Genomic DNA, 12,375 nt, shown 5'->3' with positions numbered 1-12,375 from the left:
ATTTTAATTATGATAATAAAATTAATGATGATTGTAATAGTAATGATAATGTTTCACTGGTAGAAGAGAAAGTGGAAGGGAAGGAGGTAGAATAATTATAGCTGCTATCAGTGACACGGATATAAGAACTAATATTGCTGGACTACAAGATTATAGTAAGTATTCAGATATATTACACTTCTTAACCATAACCAATGTCTTTAAAAATCTCAAGAGTAATATTAAACATGTATCTTTCCCTCAATGTGTCAATAAATCTAATGGTTGTCAGATGTGAAACCATGAATATCCCATGTCTACTGAGTGAGGTGGGAGGGGTTTAGGGAAGGTGAGGGGCTTCTGAGCATGGGTGCCAGCACATTAAAAGATATCTAATGTCAGGACTGAATTTCCGATTTGAATTGTAACAACAGCTTGTTTATCTTTGAGAGCAGACATTTATCAACATAGATCAGATTAATTGTCTGTTTTGATGCAAAGGTGAAAAGACAGTGTGGATAGTACTGCTGTCAGAATTATTTCGATGACAACATCGTTTACAAGCAGTGTTCTAATGTGACAATAAGTGTGGAATCAAGTATAGATTAAAGGACGACATACATTTTCTTAACAGACCTGTATGCATCAATTTGATCAAATTTGGTATCTTTCCTGACAGTCCCCCATCTTTAAGGAAAGTGCAAAACAAAAGAACACAAATGAACACGAAACAAACAAACCAACAAAGAGTCAGAATTATACCATGTATAGAAGACTAGGTTAATGTGCCCAGTTTAGATACTACTTGTATGTGTGGTTATTAAAAGTATTAGTAATTTATGTTCATATTACCATATTTTATGTATCATTCAATTGTATCACAAAGCACACTATCATACAGAAATTCTGCCACAATGTTACATTGTGAAGAAGGCTTGGTTAGTGTGCGGAGTTTGGGTATTGTATTTACACCTCTTTGAAAACAGTGTTTGCTGTGAATGGATCTATTTATGCTGTCCGTGCAGATACAGTAAGTCAGTAACAATTTGAGTTGTATTTATTTCTTCTATTTTTCTTCTTTCACCTTCTTTCTCACTCTCTCATTTTTCATTCTGTCTTCTCCACTTTTCTCCCAATCTCTCTAAGCAATATTTTCTTCTATTTTCTTTCTTTCTGTTTTTCACTCTATTAATTCCAACAGGAGTGTGGACTTCATACCTGCCCTACCTGTATTCCCTTATGGCGTTGTTGGGCGTGCTAATGTTACTCAGTAAGTATATTTAAAGCTGGGGAAAAAAGCTACAAAAAATCAGCATGATGATTTGCTCTGCGCTAGGTATTGCATCTCATTAGAGTAAAATCTTTGCACCGATACAAGGTCTGTTCAGTGTGAGGCTAGTGCCAATTGGAGCAAAAGATTCATTTTGGCAGGCATTATCATCAACAATTATTCTGTGTCATGATGAATTCAATAAAAGGGACAATGTCCATTTTGATTTAACACTGTTCTTTGTAGTTTTACTTATGGATATGATAGGAATGAGCAACATGTTCAGGAGAATGCATTTAGACTCTTGATTGGTGAATTATTCCCTTCTTCCAAAATGCATATTTGTGGCTGACTTTGTACATAATTTTCAGGTATGTGTCTTTCATGAGATATGATGAAATCCTTGTGATGAGATGACTAGGTACATGCTCAAGAGTAAAATTGAATTTCCATAAAATGCTCCATCCCAAATGAATGCAATGAAGCAAATTTTAAAGGCAGAGCACACAATTCTGTCAAGAATTCCTCAAACTTTACGCTCCACTCTATTTCTCTCTCGCAGTTTCAACCCCTGTGGGCTTTGGCAGGTTGTTTTCTGTCATTGGAAAGCTTGTGGTCAAACCACAGTTCATGGAGAACATTGATGAGGAATTTCACACAGCCAAGTTTGAGGAGGAAGATATTATCAGGAAACTAGATGGTGAGTATGAGATGGAACAAAAGTGATGCATAATTGTTGTGTTTATCAACAGCAAAATGACAAAGAGCAATAAGATTCCTACTGGAAGTAATTTGCTTTATTTTTGTTTGGTAATATAACTCTAGTAAACTTCTAATTAGACTAGCATATTTGTGTCAAAACAAATCTCTGTTGTTGTTGTTTTTTTAAATTAATGACTTAAGATTGGAGGTCATTCAGAGGCATCCATTTCGAAAATGGTGCATGTGTAGATGTCACCAGCTATGCAAAAGGTCTTGTCCAAATGAGGAAACTTGGTGACCATATTTCATTACCTCTGTGACCGATGTTGTACTTATTTACTCCAGGCTTATAAAGGTTCTAAAGCTACTGCCAAGGCAAGAAGCCAAGCAAAACAGAAAACAGAAGAAAACAAAAAATATGTCCGAGTGAAAATTGGAAGAGATGGTAAAATTATTTGCCAGGAAGACTCAACGGATTAGATTAACACTCAAGGAAGTCAAGTCTTGCAGCAAAGCTGGGTTGAGGGAGAAAAGTACAGGTTTTGGACAAGCTAAGGAAACAGCTTTATGCAAAGAGATAATTTTTGTGATAGCATAACTCGGTCAATGGGGTTGCATTTATTTGAGGGACCTTTGTGCCTCCTTATGCACACATGCACACAATGTTAATAGCTGATTGATGGTAGAATATCAGCAATTTGATACCTATGACTCCTATGAAAATTGATAGCGTGTCGTGCTGAGAGCCTCCTTTTGGCAAGTGTAAAAGAGTGATCACCGGCTCTTGTGTGTTGGCAGAGCTCTTAGTTTTACACCTTCGCCCCCACAGTGTGCTTGAGATAGAGTTTTTGGTCTCTCTGTCACTCCATCTTTTCTGACACCCCAGATCTCATCGACACGCGCAAGACAACAAAACATGCATCACCTTTTAGTAATGCGAATTCTTATTTATATCAAGTATTGTTTTGTGAAGTTTTGTTGTTGTTTTTGGAGAATGCTGGTACTTCTGAAATTAAAATGCTGTCCATCTACTAATGTGAACATCACTGTCTTACACTTTCTGCAAGCATATATTTAGAGGGAAAAGAAACCCATCAAAGAATCGTTTCTAGGCATTCACTAGCATATTTTCGGTAATTTGTGATATGACGTAATGTGAGATTTGGAGTTTATTCTGGCTGCCTTAAAGGGATAGTATAATATTGGTGGAGATGAGGATTGGGCTTTCAACTTTTTGTGAGATACCAAGAAACCATTTATGAAATAGTAAAGAGCTTACCATTCTAAGAGGAATTTAAAGTTTATTTGATGAAAATTGGTTTTGGTATGGCTGAGACATCTAAAAACAAAGTAAAACAAAGCGATGTAAATCGCTCTGTTTTGGATATCTCAGCCATTTCAAAACCAATTTTCATCAAATAAACGGTGAATTCCTCTGGGAATTACATGTTCTTTCATATTTCATTAGAGGTTTCTCATTGTCTCACCAAAAAATGTTACAAACTTGAAATTGGGTCTTATTCAAAACTATACGATCCCTTTAAAGAAAGCATAATTATACCCTAAATACAAAGTACCAAGCTTTGATTGTGGCACGCACTAGGGTATCAAATCTCAGCCTGGGAGAGAAAAGGTGGTCTGAAGATGACCTGAAATGACAAGGCCAACACTTCCAGCCGATACGTGTATGTCTTTTTCACAGCTGCACGTAATGGCTTGTAGCACCTTGCATAAAACGAACCTTATCTAAAGGTGTGCAAACAGTGGGAAAGGGGCAAAGACCAAGGCATTGTTGCCAGTGTCTGGATGCTCAAGTTCACTTTGAGCTGTGGTAGAAGTTTCTCACCAAACTTGGCAGGCAGCATCCCTAGGGTTATGGGATCTCCATTTGTTCAAATGAGCACCATGCCCCAACTGGGTCCCCCAGGGGACCCAAAAGCCCCCAAATTAAGGCATTTTAGAAGTTTAATACCTAGGACCAAAAGTGAAAGAGCTTAATTAGTGCTTTGAGCAAGTCCATTAGTGTCTGTCATTTCAAGTTCATTCATGATGGATCTAGAATGCACCCATGGGGGACCAAATTTGGGTCAAATTTTCAAATTTTTAGCTTCTTTATTGAAATCTCGTTGTAGATTTTCACCAAACTTGGCAGATAACATCCCCCGGGTGGGCACCATGCCCCCCCCCCCCCCCCCCCCCTTGCAATACTCAGTTGAGCATGAGACCCTAAGCTGTCCTGCTTTTGAGACAAAAACGTCCTTTAGTTTTCGGACAAGTTTAGCAATTTTACAAGTAGATAAAAAAGCGAATTTTCCCCAGATTTTCCAGATATGGCAAAAGTCATTGATACCATAATGTTTAAACTCTGTGTGACCGCAACTAGTAGATGTGTGCTTGTATGTGCTGGGGGGGGGGGGGGGTGAGCGGAAGGCTGAGGGGATGTGGTAGCAGGGATTTGGGCAGGCACCATTTCAAAATTCTTGCTTTGCCCGGTGTATGGAGTAAGTAGTATGGCTTATGGAATGCTAACCACAGAGTGGGTCACAAGTTATTTTGATGGAAGTCACCTTCAGCAGCAAGGTCAAAATAAAAGCATTCGAAACAGAACACACTTTGTTATACTAGTAGAAACCATTGTATGTATGCACAAACCATTACAGCAATAAGAGCAAAAAAACCCCAAAAAACGAAAAAGAACAAAACAAACAAATCACTGCAAACAGGTGATATAAATAGGAATACGACAAGAGGGGATGATGATAATGTGTGTCTGTGGTTGATGTTACATAGTGTGTTCACCTATAAAAACTTTCTGGCGCTTAATCACATGATACATCCCATTGATGCACAATCTATCCTGTCAAACTGCTACTTCCTGTTTCCTGACGTTCACTGAAACCTGGCAACGAACTCTGCTCTGTTTACAACGGAGAGGCTGTGGGATTAAAGCTTCAGTCAAGCTCTTAGGGCAAGATATGACATGAGCACGGCTTTCACTGCATCTTTCACAAGAATTGAACTTAATTGAGTCATTTGTTTCCCATTTGTCATTATATCATATCATGATGAAAAGATAATAGGGAAAGTCTACTCCAGTTGTTCTGTGAATGTTTGGGAAAGGAAATAATACTCTAATTACACTATACAGATTTGTTTTGTTTTGTTTTGTTTTGTTTTGTTTTGTTTTGTTTTGGGGAAGTCATCATACCTAGGAGCTGTCATCTTTAATGAAAATGCAAATGAGATTATTTTATTCAAACTGCATGTTCATATTTGGATGATGCATTAAAAGTTTTCAACATTGAAGTACCAGCCTTTGACTAGTAGGAATGGTAGACTTATTGTGTGCTTGTCATTGGTACTTTAGACCTTGCCAAATCAATCTGGGTACCTGTCTGCCTTGATTTGATTTGATATGATTTGATAGGCCCTAGTTTAATCCGTGCAGAAGATAGCCTTGTGGATTTATGCATGAGAGACAATATCCGAAATTTCATGCCAAAGTTGTGTCAGGATATGTACTTGAAAAATTAGCTCGTGGCAATTCAAAATTTTTACTTGCATTTCCTGACCCACTGATATGAGTTGTGTGATAGCGAACTTTCTTATTGAATGTAAAATTTACCCATCTTGGTTCATTGCAGACCTATCAATCTTGAGCAGCATGAAAGATGCCTTAATTCTAGAGAGCAGAAAAAGAGAAAGAGTCAGGAAAATTGAGATGTGATTATACCTCTTTGATATGGTACTGCTGAAGGTATTGGTAGGGTGGAACTGTAATGTGAAATGCTTTATCATCATAGGATGCCATTTTCAGAAGAAATCTAGGGTATGCAAGAAAAATTTGTGAGAGGAGGCTGTTACCTCTTTGTACTACCTGTGAATGACAGCGATGAAGCACTGTCACTAGCATGCTAAGATCCTGCCTGTCTAAATGATGTTGAATGTTGTTATGACTATGTAGGCTTGCTCACATGCCAAGGAGGTCCTTATAGATTTTTAATGGAACTGGAACAGAGTGTAACAAACTCCTAGCAAAGATGGTGAATAAGACAATGGCACCTGAATAGATTCCACTCATGTGACAACAGCCTCTGCCCCCTCCCCCTCCCCCGCCCGAACAGGTAAGCGAGCAGATATGGTCAATGGGAACGGCCACCTGTCAGATCTTCACCAGCGTCTCAGAGAGGTGTCGCGGGACCGCCGGGTCCTGGACCGGAGGCGGAAGGCGTCGTCGTTCCAGCGCAACTTGGGCTACCCACTGGTCTGGATCCTCCTCTTCCTGCTGACTGTGCTCTCCCTCTGCATGGTGGGATGGAACATCTTTAGACTCCTCTTTGGCATCGGCGCCCTTCCAGTCACCATCAAGGTTAGATCGGTCTTCCCTCGTCAATCTTTTACATTGTCTGCCCCACTGCAGAGGCTGTAGCGATCTATTATCAAACCAGTGTACTCAGATACAAACATCACTCACTTTGGATTCTCAAATGTGAGCTCCTCGCACTCTTCCTGACACCTACACTGTATTGCTCAAGGTTACTTGTATCAGCCACGTTTTCCTCTCTATTTTAAAGCCTTCTAGAATGTCTGACATCACCAGGATGATTTAGAGGTGGTTATATGTCTGAGATCTCTGTTCATAGGGGCGATAGCTGTTAGATGCTCTTAGTCCAGTACATATGTGTACCATGAGTAAATATATACCGTATAATCAGAGAGGTGGGCCACCTCCCTGGTATAATGTTGGATGGATTGTAAGAGGTTAAAATTTTAATGAATTTATCAACATATGACTGTGTGATATGCCATCATGTATTGTAAATTTCTTCTATCAGCAATACTGCTGCTTCCTTTATGATCTTCAGAAATGATAACAGGTTTGCCCCTTCAATCCATAAATATTTTACCTTTAATGGAATGTGCATGATGGATTTTAGGCACAAGCCAGAAATGTTGTCATCCTCCGTGAGGATCTTGCCCGTATGTCACCTGTTGAATATTTCTCATTCACCATATTTCCGCAAATTACAGGAGGCCGGTCTTGGGAAAGTTTCCCTCTCCAAGTTTGGTGCTTTTGGAGCATTGCTGGAAGTCTGTCTCATCTTGTATCCTTTTTCTGGTTTGGAGAGAGACACATCGGGGCTTTTGGAGCATTGCTCCAAATATACTGGTGTTGCGTCATAATGTAGGGCTCGACACTTAGCTTTGTTTTCTGATGGCCCATTAGGGCCACTAAAATCTTTGAATTTTGAATTGTGGTAGCCCGAAAAAAGAAATTTGGTGGCCCGAAATGAAAAGAAATATAAAAATACATTTTGAATATTAGCTACCCGACCAGATCACAAAAAAAATAGCCTTTTTAGAAGTTTAGTGGCCCAACATCAATTTTTGGTGGTCCCAGGCCACTGGGCCACCACTAATGTCGAGCCCTGTGATGATAACTGGTATTGTATACGAAAGTAGGATTCGCTGTCAAAGAATCTTGTGTCAAAAAATTATATAACTCATGATCAAATAGGCTTCATTATCACAAGAGAAAAAGAAAAAAGTATATCACACTTGCACTTTTTATTCATGAATTGATTCAGAATGCGCTCTAGCAATTCGAAGAAATCTGTAAAAATTAAGATACGACTGTATGTACATTTTTATTGCCCCCGTCCATCATATTTTGGTTCCCAAGACACTGTGCAATGTATTCCAAGTAATCCTGTACTTAGTGGAATCAAATGGCATCCCCCCCCCCCCCATTTTGCACTGACTCCACTCCCTGAGTAGTGTTTAGTCAAGTCATCTCATGCAGGAGCACCTATGGGGAATATATCTACAATCATAGCCAGCTTCCCGTTGGTAATACTTTTGTAGAAAGGAGCACTGTGAATGACATGTCTTACTTTAGGATGCAATCACTGCAACACAGCTTACATCCCTAGCTTTCCCACGAGAATGCAGTGGGCCATCTACCAGGCTGCAACACCACACCTCTACAGATTGTCCCAGAGAAAATGGTTCTAAGAAGTGTTTCTCTTTCCTTTTCCTTGACCCATCACCTCCCCCTATAGTTACCTGATGCTTGCCTCCATCGTTGGTCTCTACAGCCTACCCATTTTCAGACACCTCATCCCCAAGCGAATGGACACGCCTATGACCAAAGTCATCGGTAACTGTCTGGTAGTGCTCATCCTCAGCTCCGCCCTTCCAGTCCTATCCAAGGTGCTTGGTAAGACACTGCATGCCATCACTGTCATCCTTACATTGAAATATCTCGCCTTGTCCGACTTTAAAGTGACACTGCAGGAAAACAACTTATCAAAAGTAGACACTGTGCACACTGCTAGATTTAGTGATTGTCTACTCTCCAAGGTTCCCCGCAGCAGTTGCTGTACATTGGAGTTCCAAAATCTTGTAAATGGCACACATTGTTTAATTACAGCTTTGGATATTATGAGAAGAATTTGTTTTTTTGTTTTTGTTTTTGTTTTTTGGTTAGAGCAGTGCTTCTCAATATAAACAATGATTTCAGTCCATTATTTTGTGTGTGTGTGTTTTGTTTCATTTTTTTGTTTGTTTTTCTGTGGTCATTATCCATTTTTTGAAGAGGAAATATTGCAGAAGCCAGTTAACTAAGATTTAAGATTTGTGCTGTTGTGCATGAATTTTTTCTTTTAAAGGGTCACATAATTACATGCTTTATTATTAATGCACATGTCTGTATTGTCAATTCTAATAGTGTCAAATTTATGATTCTTCCCTTAACTGGAAGTACTGCCTGTCATTTAAATGAAAGTGCACTTAACCCCCCTCCCCCCCCCCAAAAAAAAAAAAAGAAAGAAAACAAACTCCAACAAAACAAAACAATGCTTCAGTGGAAATGGGCCTGTAAAATCACTATGGACACTTCAATGACATTGAGTAATGATATGTCAGTAGTCTCCTTGAGGTGTATGCTAGTTAAGTAGTTTCTCATCGCTGTGTCCCCTCCTTTTTTTTCTTTTTGTTCTTGTTTAACTCCAGGCATCACAAACTTTGATCTCCTCGGTGAATATGGCCGACTGGATTCATTACATAACTTCTACATGGTGTTGATGTACAACGCAATGTTTGGCGTCGCGACAGCGTCTTGCCTCGTCAACAAATTTACTGCCTCTGTGCGGGACTATATCGTCAACAACGTGCGTGTTTACGTGTACAAGATGCGCAAATCGTCAAAACTGCGACCAGCGTGGAAAGCAGTCAATGTTGTTGGGACAGCGAATGCGACATCGACAGTCAGCCAAAATGACTGATACGGATACGCTCTCCTTCTGCAAGTCAGTCTCTGACAAGTAATGCTGATATAAATGATGCAGCGTCAAGAATGGAACTACTGCACTCGAAGCGTGAAGGCTGAATGTGTGTGTGAAACAGACTCGCATTTGCTCTGAATGTGTGTGTATTTTGTCAACATCCTCCTATTATTTGTCCATATGTTTGTTCAGTTTGTTAATGAAATTTGGACACAAAAAAAATGAAAGTTCTTGTATATCACTAACGACACACAAAAAAATGTTGAGTGTATCACATGTGCTTACTACTTGATCATATGAAATGCGTGTTTTTGCTACCAAGGAAAAGTACTATGTATATGATTGATCTCCTTGTCAACTCAAATGTGAAATATTAAAAAAAATTTCTGAAGTAATAAATTCTTTCTAAGTCTTTGTAAATAAGTATTTAGCGTCCAGTGGCAATGATGAGGAGAGCCAAGAACAATGTTCCTGATGCAAGAAAGGATTAAAGGAACAGTGACAGTAGAATATATTTTCCATGTTTTTCTCAGTGTGAACAGAATTTGTGTTGGTAGAAACATTCAAACAGGTTTCTGCGGTCTTGTCAAAACCAGCACACTCCATTTTCCAACCATGCCATAGCTGTATCATATGAAAATACAGCATATAGAGTGTGTCATCAAATTTTTTATTTTAAAGGAAAAATAGGATAAAAAGAATCAACTGAAACAATTCCACCGACAACAACAACAAAGCAACCTTGTAGAATTTTAGATTAGACTGCTGTTAAGTGTTGCATTGCATACTTTTCAAAGATTGTCATAGCAACTACTGAGGTACTGTTTCTTGCAGTTCTTATTTCTTTGTACTCAATGTGGTCCCAGAAATGTGTCATGGGGTTCTTGACTCTGTTAGGCAGTGTATATTACAGAATTCTGATTGTTTGAAAGACCGATGAAGATGTCATGTATGACAAATATGTATCCAAGTCTGGTACATTCTCTTGTTGTGATTTTGTCTCTGGTACTGCACACATGTTCTAGAGTTCGATTTGTGTTTGATGTTTTCTCTGTGTTTAGCCACAGTTTTGTTTGTGCATTTGTTTGTTTTATCTTTTTGGTAAACTGCTGTTTGCAGAAGCCTGTTTTAACAGCCATGCAGAGTTTCTGTCTCCACTGAGAAGTGTTTATGCCTGTGCTTACTCTGAAATTGCAAATATTTTCGTGCAAATTAGCTGGCAGTTTTGTGATGCCTGCAGTTTCTATGTTGTGCTTGAACACTCGTTAACAGCTGTACACTCTTGGACTCTGGGACTGTACACACCTTTCAAATATTAAATGAGCCAATTGATGATCAATATCGCCACTCTTCTGCCCCAGTGAACAGTCAATACTGACTGCCTGGAACAAAATCTCCAAATTCGAACTGTGTATATGAGATCCAAAAGGGTGTTCACACAATTTTTATGACGTCTAAGCCATATGCTTCACATGGGATGGTACTTCTATTTAAGCGAGCGAAACAGTGGAGTCACACATGTGTTTTATTACTGTTGTTTGAGGATTCTCTTAACAATTTAGAATTCTTTTGCAGAAAGAAAGTATTTGGAGGTAATGATTAGGAATACTCCATAATGTTGAACACATGCTCTGTACCATCTAGGCTCTCTTTGTGTCCCAAAGTGTATGGTGGTTAACAAGTTTGCGATTGGATGAGTATATGGCATAATGATATGAATATAGGTTTCATCGTCTACAGGGAAAGAATGCAAACCTTTGTAAGCTAACATTCTAAAATTAGCGAATTTGAGAAGAATAGTCATGCCGCCTTTCACAGTAATCCCAGCTTAAACTGGGAGTAATGACCATCCTGTGTCTTGTGTGACAAAATAAATCACGGAGGGTTGAAGAAGTCTAAATGTGTATACATGTATATGTGCCAAGCAATGCAATGGTTGAAGATATCATTATCTGAGCCCAAATTGGGAGGAAGAATTGAAGTACTTTTTGAGTTTGCATGTGTGTTTTTGTTTTTGTTTTGTGTGTGTGTGTGTTTGCATATTTGAAGAAACCTTATATGGCAAATAGACCTTATTATGTGTAGATTTTGCTTCTTGCTTGCCAATTTTTAGCTGTCAATTGTTAATTTGAGTTATTCCCAACATTTGATTGACTGTGATGCAGTGAACACAAAAGTAGGTCATTCTGAAACCACATGTGATTTTTTTTTGGTAGTTTTAAAAGTCATTGATGTTGCATTCAGAGACACTGTCGATGTATTGCTGAGATCAGATACTGAAGAGTTTCCCAAAAGCATCATATAAAGTGCTTTGGGTGAATGCACCCATTCTCTGACAGGCATTCAGTCTCGATGGGCTGATCCAGAGCTATTCCTTATCTTTGCATTTAACTAGGAAGACTGCTTCTTCCTGTGAAATGTATGTTGGTTTTGTGGCAAAAGGTGACTGAAATCTGCGTAATTCAGTGAGTGTATTTAGTACTTGATATCATTTTTATGCTACATCATTTTGACACGCAAGTGACAAAGGCAAGGAAAAAAAAGAAAGAGTAATAGTAACATTGAACACCAACAAAAAGTAACCACCTGTGATACTTTCAATAATGTGTATTTGATCAGTTATTTTGTATGCAAAGGGATCTGAATACGTTCCAGGTGATTCCTGATGTTCTTGGTAACTAAAGGCGATCATCACTTGTGGAAATCTTTGGTTTGTGGCCAATTTTGTGTTCCCTTACAATGTCTGGAGCACACTTGAATGTGCACTGGGATATGTTGTTCTGATTTCAGCACACAGAGTTCTGAGTAAGAGAATATTCTGACCTGTATTTTTAGTAGACTTTGCATCATTTTAAAACTGATCGCTATTCATTCCTTGATGACAGTCTGGTCACCTTGACTTTTATCCTCAGTTCACCAATAGCGTCAATACCAAATTTGCTTCTGGTAGATAGATTGATTAATTAATTACGTATTTATTGAGATTCTGTTAGATTTCTCCTTTCTCTTTTTTATTACATTCTGCAGTACATGGGAATGTCAGGTTCATGCTGTTGTTTTCAATCTGTTTTGTGGGAGAACTATTCTTTGTGATTCCAGTGGTAGCTTTGCGGTGAAACAAATGGGGCAACATTTTGC

The 12,375-nt window shown here is 38.7% G+C and overlaps 1 protein-coding gene across 1 annotated transcript in view; it reads left to right on the top strand.

Moving 5' to 3' along the window:
• The window catches only part of LOC139730973 (protein LMBR1L-like), a 38,204-nt gene extending 26,167 nt beyond the window's left edge, over positions 1 to 12,037 (top strand). The window contains exons 6-11 of the mRNA XM_071641852.1: positions 1,181 to 1,249; positions 1,812 to 1,949; positions 6,076 to 6,320; positions 6,983 to 7,056; positions 8,014 to 8,171; positions 8,966 to 12,037. Coding sequence (XP_071497953.1) covers positions 1,181 to 1,249; positions 1,812 to 1,949; positions 6,076 to 6,320; positions 6,983 to 7,056; positions 8,014 to 8,171; positions 8,966 to 9,237 — 956 coding nt within the window. The 3' untranslated portion in view covers positions 9,238 to 12,037. The remainder of the gene's footprint in view (positions 1 to 1,180; positions 1,250 to 1,811; positions 1,950 to 6,075; positions 6,321 to 6,982; positions 7,057 to 8,013; positions 8,172 to 8,965) is intronic.
• The last annotated feature ends 338 nt before the right edge of the window (positions 12,038 to 12,375 follow it).

This window comes from Diadema antillarum, unplaced genomic scaffold (assembly GCF_040938485.1).
Source record: "Diadema antillarum isolate AM-2024a unplaced genomic scaffold, OU_Dant_1.0 seq00000345_RagTag, whole genome shotgun sequence".
NCBI lineage: Eukaryota > Metazoa > Echinodermata > Echinoidea > Diadematoida > Diadematidae > Diadema > Diadema antillarum.
This window is presented reverse-complemented; position numbering and strand designations above follow the sequence as displayed.